General features: G+C 45.7%; 1 protein-coding gene across 5 annotated transcripts in view; it reads right to left on the bottom strand.

Moving 5' to 3' along the window:
• Positions 1-1678: 1678 nt before the first annotated feature.
• The window catches only part of LOC106611712 (BCL-6 corepressor-like protein 1), a 28166-nt gene continuing 13427 nt past the window's right edge, over positions 1679-16417 (bottom strand). For 4 of the 5 annotated variants that reach the window (XM_082955917.1, XM_082955918.1, XM_014212210.3 and 1 more), the window contains 11 exons: positions 11776-11863; positions 9096-11648; positions 8619-8742; positions 8032-8511; positions 7418-7626; positions 6867-7136; positions 4984-5150; positions 4626-4771; positions 4426-4503; positions 4014-4176; positions 1679-3801 (listed from right to left, as the gene is read on the bottom strand). In XM_082955917.1, the coding sequence (XP_082812043.1) occupies positions 3492-3801; positions 4014-4176; positions 4426-4503; positions 4626-4771; positions 4984-5150; positions 6867-7136; positions 7418-7626; positions 8032-8511; positions 8619-8742; positions 9096-11648; positions 11776-11781 (4506 nt within the window). In that variant the 5' untranslated portion in view covers positions 11782-11863 and the 3' untranslated portion in view covers positions 1679-3491. The remainder of the gene's footprint in view (positions 3802-4013; positions 4177-4425; positions 4504-4625; positions 4772-4983; positions 5151-6866; positions 7137-7417; positions 7627-8031; positions 8512-8618; positions 8743-9095; positions 11649-11775; positions 11864-16417) is intronic. The other variant, XM_082955919.1, reaches the window with a different exon arrangement.

The raw sequence follows: 16417 nt of genomic DNA, 5'->3' as shown, positions 1-16417 counted from the left end.
CTTGGGTATGACGCTACAAGCTTAGCACACCTGTATTTGGGGAGTTTCTCCCATTCTTCTCTGCAGATCCTCTCAAGCTCTGTCAGGTTGGATTGGGAGCGTCGCCGCACAGCTATTTTCAGGTCTCTCCAGAGATGTTCGATTGGGTTCAAGTCCGGGCTCTGGCTGGGCCTCTCAAAGACATTCAGAGACTTGTTCCAAACCCCTCCTCCGTCATCTTGGCTGTGTTCTTAGGGTCGCTATCCTGTTGGAAGGTGAACCTTAACCTGCTCAGACTGGGGCTTTCATCAAGGATCTCTGTGCTTTGCTCCGTTCATCTTTCCCTCGATCCTGACTAGTCTCCCAGTCCCTGCCGCTGAAAAACATCCCCACAGCATGACGCTGCCACCACCATGCTTCACCATAGGAATAGTGCCAGGTTGCCTTCAGACATGACGCTTGGCATTCAGGCCAAAGAGTTCAATCTTGGTTTCATCAGAAAAATAATCTTGTTTGAGAGTCTATTAGGTGCCTTTTGGCAAACTCCAAGCGGGCTGTCGTGCCTTTTACTGAGGAGTGGCTTCTGTCTGGCCACTCTACCAAACCTCATAAGGATCGGCCACTTTTTTCAATTTTCGCCTAAAATAACACTCCCAAATCTAACTGCCTGTAGCTCAGGACCTGAAGCAAACATATACATATTCTTGACACCATTTGAAAGGAAACACTTTCAGGTTTGTGGAAATGTGAAATTAATGTAGGACAATATAACACATTAGATCTGGTGAAAGATAATACAAAGAAACATCTCAAAGATAGTCAATGGAAACAGGATGAACCTGAGCTCAATTTCGAGTCTCATAGGAAAGGGTCTGAATACTTATGTAAATAAGGTTTTTCTGTGCTAGAGCAAGATGAGCCAAGTAAAGCCCCCCCGGCCAAACCCTCCCCTAACCCTGAAGATGCTGGGCCAATTGTGCGCTGCCCTATGAGACTCCGGGTCTGTAGTAACGCCTCAAGCACTGCAATCCAATGCCTTAGATCACTGCACCACTCAGGTAGCAATGTTATGCAGAATTTGAGGAGAAATGTGTATTGAGCAAATATCATCATCAGCAGCAGAAAATACAAGTATTTTCAATTGTGAAAAACAAATCCCAGTTAAATAAAAGTAGTGGAGCAAGGCGGCAGGGAATTGACGCATGTAGGCTTCTACACTTTGCACCCCTCCGGCTTTACAACTTCATGGCACAAGACTGGGTCACTGGTTCCTTCTTGTGGACATCCCGTCCTTATCACAGCACCATGTTCGGGTTTGAGTCATGCTGTGTACCTTTGAATCTCATACGAAGATGGATATTTCCTTGACAGTGCAAATTCTGCACAACATTTCAGATTAGGTAATCTCTATTTAGGCTGTAAAGGTTTTATCTGTTATTGGTCATCATGGGTATTATATGACTAATGATAAGATTGGATAGACTACATACATACATACCTGACACTGATGATCTCTTCAAAAGGTTGATTTATCACCAGTCTGAGTATTAAGATCAGCTAACATCCGTCTGCCTTCAGCCTTACATAATACGGTTTACAATGTAAAAGGTTGCGGTAACCGTTATCTTAAAAAGAGCACAGAGCAACCGACTGTAAATAGAATATGCTTTCTGATGAGCCAAATGAATACCCCCCAAACAATACTTCACAATCATGCTTTATTCTGGTTGATTTAAAAATTAAATAAAAATTTAATAGAAGGTTAACCTGTTTTAACAGCACTCACACAAGCAGTACATTGTCCTCTTCTCCAGACTAGATGTATTCCACTTTCTTCATCATAGGTAATGAAACTATACTTTTTCGTTACATTTCTGTCACTTCATCTTAATTAAATATAATTTATTGGTTTTAACTTCAAACAAAAACTTCATTGATTGTCAACACAAATTCTAGCTTAGCACCAGTACAATAAAACTGTACTTTTGCTTGTTAAAATACTGTTTGCAATAAGGGGAGAAAAAAAAAACATCTCAGGAAGGATAAAGGGATCCTGAATTGTACATTTCAAATGAAGCACCAAACATACAAAGCAATTTTTCATAAATTGTTTGTCAGATACACAAGAGGTCAAATATATTAATGACTATTAAATTAAGCACAAACAACAGTGTAAATAAAACACACGCCACATAGCACGTTGGAGTCCGCCCATAGCCCCATGAGGAGGACAGAGGAGGGATGAGCAAGGCGCAGTAAAACAATACCTATCCTATCCCTCCTGTGAGTCTCTCTTATGCAGCAAAGTGAAGGGTGGCAGTCAGAACAGAGGACGCTGGTCTCCCCACAGACGGTATGTGGCACTTCTATTCCCACTCCCATCATCTGGTAAGCAGGAGGAGGGAAGAAAACTACAGGGACACCTTTCCATCTGTTGAGATCTGTAAACAAGTATTTATTCTCAAGTTCAACTAAATCAATCCATGATCTGAGGGTAAGAAGCCTACAGGTAGATGCTTGGTGAAATCATGTGCACTGCAAAATGAAAGACAAAAGAAAAGTAACACAAATCGAATGGCCATCTACTTAGCAACTTGAGAGTGCTTTGTGGTTGAAATGGATCACTATGGTTCTGTTAGCTGGGCAGATTGTGTGTCTGTGTGTGTGGGTCCGTGGTCTCTTCTCTGTGGGTCTCTGGGTCTCCCATTTTAACAGAGGAATCATCTGGCCTGGGGCCTTCCTGCCACTGTTAGCTGGCCTGGCTGTAAGCCTTTTAGCTGCACGCAAGAGTTCACCGAGATAAAAGCCTTGGATTATCTCCCACCCAAAAATATGATATTTTCTTCAGGAACAAACAAACTGAACAAAACCACAAAAATAAAATCCTAAACATAATCCATCCCTTGCCACAAGAATACATTAATACCAAATGTGATCACTCTGATGGCAAGATATACATATAGTACCATATACATACAGAATCATAAAAAAGATCTTTCCAGAATATTTCTTGGGTCCTGAAAAAGACCTACAGATTGGAACCTGAAATCTGCTCTCCAGCACCAAGCACCCACACCCATCCTCAAGGTGGTGCTGCCTTGACCCCCGTTTTTCCTCAATGTGGAAGTCCCAGGTCATTAGTGAGGTGTGTTCTTCCTAGTGGCGTAGACCAGTGGAGGCTACTGAGGGGAGGACGGCTCATAATAATGGCCAGTAACGGAGCAAATGGAATGGCATCAAACACATGGAAACCATGTGTTTGATGCATTTGATACCATTCCACGAATTCCACTCCAGCCTTTATCACGAGCCCATCCTCCCCAATTAAGGTGCCACCAGCCTCCTGTGGCGTAGACATTGTTTGGTTTTCCCATACCACAACCACCATTACAACAGCTGCAGCCTCCCAACATTGTTAATTTTAATCTGCTGCTTGCGGGAGGTTAGGGTGAGACTGGGGACGTGTAAGGGAACAGTTGGGATGTGTGAGGGGCTGTGAGAGAGCAGGGGGGCTACCGACTGCAGGGCGTAGCTGTATCCATCCTGTCCCCTTCCTCCTCCCCCTCGTCCTCCTGTAGGATGTGAATGGAGGAACCCAGCAGTCCCTGGAGCTCCGGGACACAGCGGACCAGCTCCACCGGCCCCTCTCCCTCTTCCTGAGGCTGTGCGGAGGCTGTGCTCACCTGGCTGACAGACACCTGCCTACACATCTCTGTTCGCGCCAGGCTCACCACCTCCAAGTGTGGGTACCGCGCCCGGAATATCCGGGAAGACATCTTCAGCCGCTTCAGGACGTCCGTCAACAGGAACCAATTGCAAAAGCTGTCAGGGACAAACGCAGGGTTGGTATTAGAACTAGCTGAGCCTATCCAACAAGCTGATAGCTGAAGAGCGGTTTGAAGGATTTCAAAAGGTGCTTCAGGGTTTAAAATAGTAAGGAACAAAAAGCACTAGATTATGGGTGGAAAAGCTGGGACTGTGTGTGTGTGAATGATTGTGTTGACAGGTGATTTTCTGCTCTGGTGTTGACTCACCCCTGGGTTAATGACACTTGGATATGGTAACAGGGTAAGAGGGGCTCCGAAGAGAACTCAAACATGAGACAGTCCCTATCAGAGTCTCTCTCCTTCCTCCCCTCGTCCTCCTCCTCCTCCCGCTGAGAGAGCAGGAAGTCCCAGCATGCCTCCTGGCCATTCTCTGAAAATGTACTGACGTGAGCTCAGGACGGCCAGGAGAACTTGATTCACCTTTGTTCTAAGGACTATAAGCCTCTTGTTCACCATGGGCTTAAGGCTCCCCCTAGTGGACTGTCCTGTTCATACCAACCACACTACGCATTCTAATCATGGCATATACAAGTCATAGCACAGATAAGAGTGGATACATAGCAGTGGATGCAGAGGTCAATGGTGAGGAAAAGAAACCAATCAAACGAAGGCTTTTTACCAAACACGGAGCTGCTGTAGAAGTCCCATGGTAGACTGGGGTCCTGATCACTTCTCCCCTCCAGGTCTGTGAAGTATTCTGAAACAAAGCAGATCCCGGGTCAGATTAAAACTCCACCAAGCACTCCTCTGTGATGTTCACAAAAGGACAGACTGATGTGTGTCACAGGGGTCACAGGTGAAGATGACAGGTTAGAGTACCTTTGAGGAAGGTCTTCATGCTGGGGCTCTGGGCCAGTTTGACCGCCGTCTGTCCAGAGTAGGTAGCCAGGGTGGGGTCAGCCCCGTGGTTCAGCAGCATCCACAGCTCAGGTAGGTTATCACTGGCTACTGCGTCATGGATGGGCCTGAAAACATACAATAACACGTGTTACTTTTCTCGTTTCATCAACATACATATCAAATGCATTACAACGGATCTCATATAAGCCAAGCGTGAATGTCCAGAATGAAAGTCCTTTATTGCAGGCATAACCCTTCAGCTCAGGAGTGTATGGCATACAATATGCTCTCCAAGTCTGAGCCCTTGTTAAGTGTTCAGAAGTCATTAGACGCCCACCGTGTTCCGTCCTGGGCGCTGCAGTTGACGTCGGCTCCATGTTTCAGCAGCACCTGGACGATGTGGCTCCAGCCTCGAGAGCACGCCTCGTGGAGAGCCGTGTAACCTGCGTTGTCACGCCGATTGACCTCCCGCACATCTTTTTCCAGACAGTAGAGCACCACGTCCTGCAGGAGGGACAGCAGGGGTTTAACATCACAATAAATAATACAATATATATAAACAACACTTGTCTTTTCCTGCTAGCACTGACTGATCCATTTTTTGTTGTTGATTGATGTTATTATTACATTGTCCTGTATCTTCAGGATGCCCAGCACACTTGGACTAAGAAGACACTGTATTTGCTGTGGCAAAAATAAATAAATGAAGTATATTTATGTTCATGTACACTACATGGCCAAAGGTACGTGGACACCTGCTGGTCGAACATCTCATTCCAACATCATGGGCATTAATATGGAGTTGGTCCACCCTTTGCTGCTATAACAGCCTCCACTCTTCTGGGAAGGCTTTCCACTAGATGTTGGAACATTGCTGAAGGGACTTGCTTCCATTCAGTCACAAGATCATCAGTGAGGTCAGGCACTGGTGTTGGGCGATTAGGGCTGGCTTGCAGTCGGCGTTACAATTCATCCCAAAGGTGTTCGGTGGGGTTGAGGTTAGGGCTCTGTGCAGACCAGTCAAGTTCTTCCACACCAATCTTGACAAACGATTTCTGTATGGACCTCGCTTTGTGCATGGGGGCATTGTCATGCTGAAACAGGAAAAGGCCTTCCCCAAACTGTTGCCACAAAGTTGGAAGCACAGAATCGTCTAGAATGTCATTGTATGCTGTAGTGTTAATATTTCCCTATACTGTAACTAAGGAGCCTAGCCCGAACCATGAAAAACAGCCCCATAGCATTGTTCCTCTATCAAACTTTACAGTTGGCACGATGCATTGGGGCAGGTAGCGTTCTCCTAGCATCCACCAAACCCAGATTCGTCCGTCGGACTGCCAGATGGTGAAGCGTGATTTATCACTACAGAGAACGCGTTTCCACTGGCGGCGAGCTTTACACCTCTCCAGCCGACGCTTGGCATTGTGCATGGTTATCTTAGGTTTGTGTGCGGCTGTTTGGCTATGGAAACCCATTTCATGAAGCTCCCAACAAACAGTTCTTGTGCTGACGTTGCATCCAGAGGCAGTTTGGAACTCGGTTGTGAGTGTTGCAACCGAGGACAGACTTTTTTTAAGCGCTACATCACTCTGCCGTCCCGTTCTGTGAGCTTGTGTGGCCTACCACTTAGCGGCTGGGCTGCTGTTGCTCCTAGACGTTTCCAATTCACAATAACAGCACTTACAGTTGACTCTGGCAGTTCTAGCAGGACAGAAATTTGATGAACTTACTTGTTGGAAAGGTGGCATCCTATGACGGTGCCACGTTGAAAGTCGCTAAGCTCTTCAGTTTGGGCCATTCTACTACCATTGTTTGTCTATGGAGATTGCATGGCTGTGTGCTCGATTTTATACACCTGTCAGCAACGGGTGTGGTTGAAATAGCCAAATCCACTAATTTGATGGGGTGTCCACATTCTTTTGGCCATGCAGTGTACAACATACTGAATTTTGCTGATAACTATTTAATTGAGAAAAATGTCTTTACTATGATGACCGTGATATATAACTAGCTATCTTAAGATGAGTACACTAACTAACTGTAAGTCACTCTAGATAAGAGCACCTGCTAAATTATTCAAATGTAAATGTAATGTGTGATAAACTGAAACATCATTGGGTTAGGGTCTGGTATGGGGCCCACCACACCAGAGTAATGGTAGGGGGAAAAGCGCTGAGCATGAATGCAGGCAGGTGATTGGGTGGAGCAGTAGAGCAGTACCTGGTAGCCCAATCGGGCGGCTCTTTGTAGCAGAGTCTCCCCGGCGTTCTTGTTGACAATGAGCCGGCGAACCTCTGGAGGAACAGGTCTGCTAGGGGGAGACTCTGGTACCCCTCCCCTCCCTGAGGTCCCCTTCTTACTGGCTGGAGGGGAGGACGAGCACTTAGGGGTGGCCTGGAGGCCTGCTGGTTTCTTAGCGTCGGGGCTGTCGTCATCCGTTGCCACAGAGGCAGGGCGCTTTCCCAAGCTGCAACGTTTGGTCTTGAGCTGCTTAAAAAAAATAAACATTTTGCAGGGTAATGAGAAAGTAATGTGTGACGGAGAGTCACAGCAAGGACGAACGGCCTCACACTGCGCTGGAGGAAATCAGCTGCCAGAGCACAATTTTTTTTAAAATATGTTGTAGTAGTGATTTGCGCCACAAGGGGGAACCATGAGCTAAGCTTTTAGGCTTATCACAGCACGCTGTATCTCACAACAAGGATCTGTTTGGCAGGAAACACAAAGTCCAGACCTATGGCCTCTGCGATGGATGCCGCTGAACTTCCTACCTTCTTGGGCTCATCTGTGTCACTCAAGTGCTTGCTCTTGAACTTCCTCTTCCCAGAGGGTTTGTCGTTGGGCTCTGGGGAGGCCTCTCTGTCCGGGCGCCGCACCGACCCTGAGCGGGTGAACGAGGGCCTCCTGGGATCAGGCTCTGGGCTGGCGCCACGGCAGATCAGAGTGGCACTGAGGCGTGGGTACATGGCAGCCGTCAAATCTACAGAAACACAGCAAATATTTACTCAATGGTTCTAAGCAGTGTATTGGATGTTATTTAAACATGTTGTGTACCGACAGGCTCATATGAAGCTACAAGACAAGAAAACAATGAGACCAGAACCAAAGCCCCCATCACATTAAACATGCCTTCAATCTCTCCTGAAGTATGCCATGCAAAATAAACTGTGGGTTAACAGCACTTTAAGGATATATGGATGTTTTAACATAATAAGCTGCAAATAATGGGAAGCTACTGCATATGAAACCAGTTACACTGTATACAGTTCTATTCAGTCATTTAACTCGTACCAACTTTTCCTTGTGTAAGGCCCACTGTTATATTAACCACATCCAGACAAACCTGCAGCTGCTTCTATTTGTTCCATTTCCAGGTGAACAGTACCTGATTCAGATTGAGTGCCCTGCCTGGTGGTGACAGATCTCTCCTCCCCCTCTCCGTCTCCATCCCGGTCCTTCCCAGTGATGTACTCCCCATTCTGGTATTTCCTGTTCCGGCAGCGGGACCGTTTCTTGTGTTTGAGGGCGTCTCCCTCAGTGCTGGGGGCGGGTCTGGCCTTGCCCTGGGCAGCCTTCTCAGGCAGGGGGTTGCTGCGCGGTCTGCCCCTGGGCCGGCGGGCAGGCTGGAGAGGAGGGGCTGTAGGGGGGTGGGGGAGATTTGGGGGAGGTGAAGGAGCGAAGCCCCAGTCGTCCAGCCAAGTCTCATCACCCCTCCGTCGGCCCCTCCTCAGCCTGGGGGTGGAGCTCTCTGAGCACGCTGGCTGCTTATTGGGTCTTCCAGGGCTGCTGAAGGAGACTGGGGTCTCAGAGCACTGGGGACTGGGGAGAGGACTGCTCCCATTACCTGTGAAACCTACTTCAAAACCTACTCCAAAACAACGTGGACAGAGGAATCATAATAAAGGATTTCTGATTAGATCTTTGGCTGATGTAGTATGTGATGTTCTAATCTATCAGAAGAGATAGAAATACCTGGTTTGTTGTGAGCAGTCTGCTTGTTATCAGTGGGGCTGCTAGTGTTCTCTCCCTCCTCCCTGTGTGGGGATGGTTCAGCCAGCGACAGACTGTGCTCCAGTACAGGTGCACATGGTTTCTTCTGTGGCAACACACAAGGGACAGAGTGAGAGCACTAAATGGGCCATTCAGGCAATTGATCGTAAAGCTTTGATGGTAACAGAGAGCATACGGACTGTATAAGCACTGAATTGCCTTTGTATTTCAATCAGTATACTTGAATCATAATACAGACAGGTAAGTTGATATTGATATTTCACATCTTTTTTTCAATTCTGCTTCATTATAAATGCGGACAAGTGTGTCAAGTGTGTGAATGTTATACCCGTCTTTCTTTGTTCAACCAACAAAAGAGAATAATGTCATTGTACAACACGTAATCAAAACACACCTTGATGGGATTGTAAATATTACAAAAGCAGAATAACAACTTACCTTTTTGGGACGTGGTTCTTTCTTAACTGGAGTGGTCTCCTGGCCTGGCTTTTTCTTCACTGGCACCACAGCCTTCTTTGAAGGGTCCAGTGATGACTTCTCTTTTGCCGGCTTCCTTGGACTAGGGGGCTTCTTCTGTTTGGTGAAGGCAGCTTTTGGTTTGGTGGGAGACTCCTCTTTAGTTCCATTAGTCTTCTTCTCCACCTCGGCTACCCCTGCACACTGGCCAGTGAGGATGGATAGGGCAATCCCCTCCAATTTAGCACGGGGATCGAGACCAGCAGTAGCCTTCCTCTCCTCCTTCACCGTTCCTCCCTCTAACTCCTGGGCTAATTTGCTGTCCATCCTGTTTCTGTTAGCTGAACCACTACTTCCAAAGACCTGTATCTCTTTTCCACCCACCTGCTCCCCCAGTTTAACATGTTTCTCAGAGCTCTTTTCTCTGCACTCAGAGACACCTGTTTTCTCAAGTTTGTTCATAACTTGTGTGGAATACCCTTTAGAGGAAAGTGTCTCTTTGTTCTCCACAGATCTGATAGGTGGACATCCAAAGGCAGCAGTCTGACGGAACAATGTGTCCTGGACCATTGTGTGGGAGCTCACCACGGCCTTTCTGGATGCCATAGGCGATAGATGGCAGTATCCCTCGCCGGTCAATGCAGTGGTCTCTAGAGCTTTTTGGTTCACTATGGACTCAAGGTTGGACAGCGGGGACATTCTGGACAGGCTTTGATGGGCACTCTGAAATGTGGGACCTTCTGAACCTGTGGCCCCCTTGACCTTGGGAGACCCTGGACTGATCTTTCTCTGAACAGAAGCACCTTGGTAAGGAAGAAGTGGTGGTTGCTGCCATAATGGCTTGACAACAGTGAGGGAGTATGGGATTGCTGCTTTGACACTTGCAGATTTCTGATAAGAGTGTGAGTTGGTAGAGCCGGGCAGAGCTGTGGAGAAAGCCCCCTTAAAGGGACAGCTTTGTGTTACACCTGGGCTGGTACTGTTAGGGTGCTTGATAACATGAACGTGCTGGTTGCCCTTCGTCATGAACAATGCCTTCTTTCCCCTTGAGGCCAGGTGTTCCCCTTGGTCAATGATAGAGATAGTCTCCTGTCTAGCGAAAGTCTGGAACTCGTCCTCAAAGGACCCCTTCCCATCTTTGCTACGTAGGGTGGAAGCAAGTATGGGGCTGGCCACACCTACATAGGTTCCTGGGAGGTTATTAATAGGGCCTTGAGAGCAACCTTTGACCCAGGATGATTTGGGTTCCAAACCCTGGTGATTTAGGGGCCTGCTGCTCTGCTTTTGATAAGCTCCATTTCTGTGGGTGTCGGGTAGGATTGGGTATGGCCTCTTTGGATGGAGGGCAACTTTCTGACATGCCTCGTTATGGAGATGCTCTGTGGTGGCAACCGTGTTTTGAGGATTTTTGACCGCTTTTGGCCGCTTCGACTTGGCGGACAGGTCGAGGGGCACGTCCCTTTCTTCAGTCGGGCAAGTGAGCGCATGGTCCTTAGCAGCAGACGAAGCCTTCAGTTTTAGAAAGCCTACAGATGTCTTGTCTGCACTGCGGTGCGGAGGGCCTTTCTCCACATGGTTCAGCAGCCTGCCCTGAGTGGTGATGCTGGCCAGTGAAGGGCCACAGCAGATGGCAGCGGTGGGAGACAACGTGAAGCGGGTTGGTGGGGAAGAGCCTAATGCTGGGAGAGTGATAGTGGGAGAGGCCACCACTGAGGCGATGGACGATTTCTGCTCCCCTCCAGCTTTGGAGCTCTTGCTACTGGACGTCGACTTACTTTTGAGTTTGTGTGTTGCGGTGGGTGTTTTCTTTTCAAGTGCTGGACTTCGACCCACTGAGAAGTGATATGGATAGGTCCGCAGCAGTGGTGCCACGCCAGCAGCTGCGCTTTGTGGTTGACTCCCCTTCTGAAACTGACTGCCTGTGTCTTCTCGCAATGCTGCGATCTGACCCAACGCGGGTGGAAGAGTGATTTTGCAGAGTGGGGATGAAAAGTTAGTGGAGGGAAGAAAAGCAACAGGCTGGCCTGGTTTAAATAGTGTTGAACACTGAAACCCAGCTGGAAGACCAATCACTGGCTGGGTCTGAGTATGTGGTTTCATATTGGACGTCACACTGCTGTGACTTGGGTTAACTGGGTCCTCAGGGCTGTTCTTTGTACCACACGGCCACTGATGTGTGGGAACGACCCCAGCACCATCAGCCTTGGGTTTAGGGACCTCTGATCTCTTCTTGTCGGCTCTCTTGTCAGAGCTAATGAGGGGAGGGCCTGACGTTGGAGCATTGTTGTGTTCTTGCGGGGGATGGACCACTGGGCAATGGTTGAAGTTGCTAGGGTCTGAACAGACGTTGATCTGCGTTTTACAGTCTGTTGCTGTGATGGTCTTATTTGGCTGACTGAAGGGCACATCTCCTCTGAGCTCAGGGGGCAGCGTCTGAGGGGGATTCCCCACCATGCTCGCAGACACTTTAATGGGAGCACCGATCTCTCGGCTCACCGTGCCTCCATCCCCTACATTCATTGGAGTGGGATCCACCTAGATAACAAGAAAGGTACATAAAGCCCATGTTCACTGCTCATGCAAATATCTCTCAGGTAAAGCACCATAGCATCATCTGTGAAGCTTACAGTTCACTCAGTCAGTGATCAGGCACAACAATTACCTGCATATGCGTTTCCTTAACACAACATTTCTTGGGTGTAGTTGACCTCAGGTCTGCAGCAAGGTCTTCCTCTGTATAGGATGCTATGCTGTTGAATGAACAGACGACATATGATCTGTGATGAGCATATTTTCATTAACATAAAACAAAGCTGTAACTGCATTAGATTATAAAAAACAATGTCAAACATTCTGGAAGAGAGACAATTGCACAGATATTGCATACATTTTCATCATGGTAACATTGGCTCAATACAACCGAAACTGGTCAAAATGGCTGATTATTTTTAGCTCATGAGTCTTGTCATTGAAGAGGTTAGAAAAATATTAGTAACCTTGTAGTGTTGCGAAACCGTTTAGCCAGCCTACTGCTAACGCTACCAAATATTCATAAAAGTAGTACACATTTATGTTAAGTTGGCACATTTAGGCTAGACATAATTGTTTAACGATTTTCAGAGGATTTATTGAGAAAGTGCTTGATTGTTTTCTATGTGTAAAGGCTTGCACACGCATCACATCGAATGTGGATGTAGCGTTCGTCTGCCAATCCTTCAACGCATTTAGGGACCACCCGTTCTAGACGTCTGACTACCCACACTTACATTCAGAGGTGCTAAGTACTCTCAGCCAGCAAACGCTATTAGTGTGTCTCAGCCCAAAGTGTCACTGTCCTCAGTGACACACACCAGGAAGGCTTGGATGTTGAAGTAAAAATATATACGTTAATTATTACTTTATTTTTATTTATTTTCACTCTTTGGTATGTTAACCTTATAAAGAAAAATGCAATATTGGTACAAGGCATATTTGCCAATAACTTTCACTTACTCTATATTTATATTTTGTAGTTCAGCTATGAGTAGGCCTATTTGCATGGACATAAAGAACATTGCCATTGATGTTTTTCCCTCTTAACTCGGGCCTTGATGATACCAGTATCATAAAAGTCGTTAGTATCGAGGCAAGGAAACAAAACAACGAAGCGGATTTGACTTCTTTAGGAGAACAGCCCTAATGTTGAAAACATCATTATGTTGTCATCCAGAGTCACATGTATTTGTTTTCCCAGCTACAGCACACACCATTTTACATACAGTGGTTTTTATTTTTTTTAATTCCATGGAAAAAATATTACGATACTGGTATCGTCACAACCCTACTCTGAGCCAAGGACAATTGGCACATATTGCTTTAAAGATGGAAACCATATTTTATGACATCTCTCACAGTTCTCTTTAGTGTTGAACGGATGGACTCGGTCAGTGCTGACCAAGCCATGCATGCTGCAGCATAGTGGACTGTCTGAGACCACAGAGAGATGAAGAAACATGGGAAGCAGGTGGCGGTACCATTCTGAAATCCCTATACCAAACTCATTCAAGCGGCCTCAACCCATTTCCAGCTCATTTAAGAAATCAATCCAAGAGTCAAGGAGAAGAGAACCCGAGGAATAACGCCATATAATGTAATTCAAATTCTTAACTACAGATACTCTATTATGAAGAATGAATCCTACAGTTGATACATCTCAAAGCACAGGAGAGTAAAGAAGACTCAAAATGCACGTCAAGCTTTGTTTCCCTGCCATGATGCCTACATTCCAAAGTGAAGAGAGCAGTTAGCAATGACATCTCATCAGATAGTAACAAGGGCCGTAGATATATATGAGGATCCCCCCCCCAAAACAAATATATTTATACAGTACCAGTCAATAGTTTGGACACACCTACTCATTCAAAGGTTTTTCTTTATTTTTACTATTTTCTACATTGTAGAATAATAGTGAAGACATCAAAACTATGAAATAACACATATGGAATCATGTAGTAACCAAAAAAGTGTTAAACAAATCAAAATATATTTTAGATTCTTCAAAGTAGCCACCCTTCGCTTTGATAACAGCTTTGCACACTCTTGGCATTCTCTCAACCAACTTCAGCTGGAATGTTTTTCCAACAGTCTTGAAGGATTGAGCACTTGTTGGCAGTTTTTCCTTCACTCTGCAGTCCAACTCATCACAAACCATCTCAATTGGGTTGAGGTCGGGTGATTGTGGAGGCCAGGTCATCTGATGCAGCACTTCATCACTCTCCTTCTTGGTCAAAATGCCCTTACACAGCCTGGAGGTGTGTTGGGTCATTGTCCTGTTGAAAAACAAATGATAGCCCCACTAAGCGCAAACCAGATGGGATGGCGTATTGTTGCAGAATGCTGTGGTAGCCATGCTGGTTGAGTGTGCCTTGAATTCTAAATAAATCACTAGCAAAGCACCCCCACACCTCTTCCTCCATTCTTCACGGTGGGAACCACACATGCAGAGATAATCCGTTCACCTACTCTGCGTCTCAGAAAGACACGGCAGTTGGAACCAAAAATCTCACATTTGGACTCATCAGACCAAAGGACAGATTTGCACCGGTCTAATGTCCATGGCTTGTGTTTCTTGGCCCGAGCAAGTATCTTCTTCTTATTGGTGTCCTTTAGTAGGGGTTTCTTTGCAGCAATTCAACCATGAAGGCCTGATTCATGCAGTCTCATCTGAACAGTTGATGTTCAGATGTGTCTGTTACTTGAACTCTGTGAAGCATTTATTTGGGCTGCAATTTCAGAGGCTGGTAACTGTAATTAATTTATCCTTTGCAGGAGAGGTAACTCTGGATCTTCCTTTTCCTGTTGTGGTCCTCATGAGAGTCAGTTTCATCATTGCGCTTGATGGTTTTTGCGACTGCACTTGAAGAAACTTTCAAAGCTCTTGAAATTTTCCAGATTGACTGACCATGTCTCAAAGCAATGATGGACTGTCGTTTCTCTTTGCTTATTTGAGCTGTTCTTGCCATAATATGGACTTGGTATTTTACCAAATTGGGCTATCTTCTGTATACCACCCCTACCTTAAAACAACACAACTGATTGGCTCAAACGCATTACGAAGGAAAGAAATTCCACAATTTTACTTTTAACAAGGCACACTTGTTAATTGAAATGCATTCCAGGTGACTACATCATGAAACTGGTTGAGAGTATGCCAAGAGTGTGCAAAGCTGTCATCAAGGCAAAGGGTGGCTACTTTGAAGAACCTAAAATCTAAAATATATTTTGATTTGTTTAACACTTTTTTGGTTACTACATGATGCCATATGTGTTATTTCATAGTTTTGATGTCTTCACTATTATTCTACAATGTAGAAAATAGTACAAATAAAGAAAAACCCTTGAATGAGTAGGTGTGTCCAAACTTTTGACTGGTACTGTAAGTATTCCCACTTGAGTTAATACTTGTATACTGAACAAAAATATTTACTCAACATGCAACAATTTCAACGATTTTACTAAGTTACAGGGCGGTCCAGGTATCTGTATTCCCAGTCTCGTGAAATCCATAGATTATGGCCTAATTCATTTTTTTCAATTGACTGATTTCCTTATATGAATAAGGAAATCAGTCAATTGAAAAAAATGAATTGGGCCATAATCTATGGATTTCACGAGACTGGGATTACAGATACCAGATACCATGATTCAGAAAACCAGTCAATATCTGGTGTAACAACCATTTGTCTCATGCAGCACGACACATCTCCTTCACATAGAGTTGATCGGGCTGTTGATTGTGGCCTGTGGAATGTTGTCCCACTCCTCTTCAATGGCTGTGTGAAGTTGCTGGATATCCAGAGCATCCCAAACATGGTATATAGGTGACAGGTCTGGTGAGTATGCAGGTCATGTAAGAACTGGGACATTTTCAGCTTCCAGGAATTGTGTACAGATCCTTGCGGCATGGGGCTGTGCATTATCATGCTGAAACATGAGTTGATGGCAGCGGATGAATGGCACGACAATAGGCCTCAGGAGCTCGTCACGGTATCTCTGTGCATTAAAATTGTTATCAATAAAATGCAATTGTGTTGTGCCCATACCATAACCCCACCTCCACCATGGGGCTCTCTACTCACAACGTTGACATCAGCAAACTGCTCACCCGCACAACGCCATACATGTAGTCTGCAGTTGTGAGGCCGGTTGGACGTACTGCCGAATTCTCTAAAATTACGTTGGAGATGGCTTATGGTAGAGAAATGAACATTAAATTCTCTGGCAACAGCTCTGGTGGACATTCCTGCAGTCAGCAAGCCAATAGCACGCTCGCTCAAAACTTGAGACGTCTGTGGCATTGTGTTGTGTGACAAAACTACAAAATATGCTTTTTTGCGCATTTTGGAAAAAGTCATGGATCTTTTATTTCAGCTCATGAAACATGGGACCAACACTTTACATGTTGTGTTCATATTTTTGTTCAGTTTACATACACTGAGTGTACAAAAGATTAAGAACCTCTGCTCTTTCCATGACATAGACTGACCAGGTGAAACTAGGATCCCTTATTGAGGTCATTTGTTAAATCCACTTCAAATCAGTGTAGAAGAAGGGCAGGAGACAGGCGAAAGAATGATTTTCAAGCATTGAGACATGGACTGTGTATGTGTGCCATTCAGAGGGTAAATGGCAAGACAAAAGATTGAAGTGCCTTTGATTGGGGTATGGTAGCAGGTGCCAGGCGCACCAGTTTGAATGTGTCAAGAACTGCAACGCTGCTGGGTTTTTCATGCTCAACAGTTTCCTGTGTGTATCAAGAATGGTCC

Source organism: Salmo salar, chromosome 09 (assembly GCF_965601325.2).
Source record: "Salmo salar chromosome 09, fSalSal1, whole genome shotgun sequence".
In the NCBI taxonomy this organism is placed as follows: Eukaryota; Metazoa; Chordata; class Actinopteri; order Salmoniformes; family Salmonidae; genus Salmo; species Salmo salar.
Note: the sequence above shows the minus strand (reverse complement) of the source record. Positions and strands in the feature narration are given on the sequence as shown.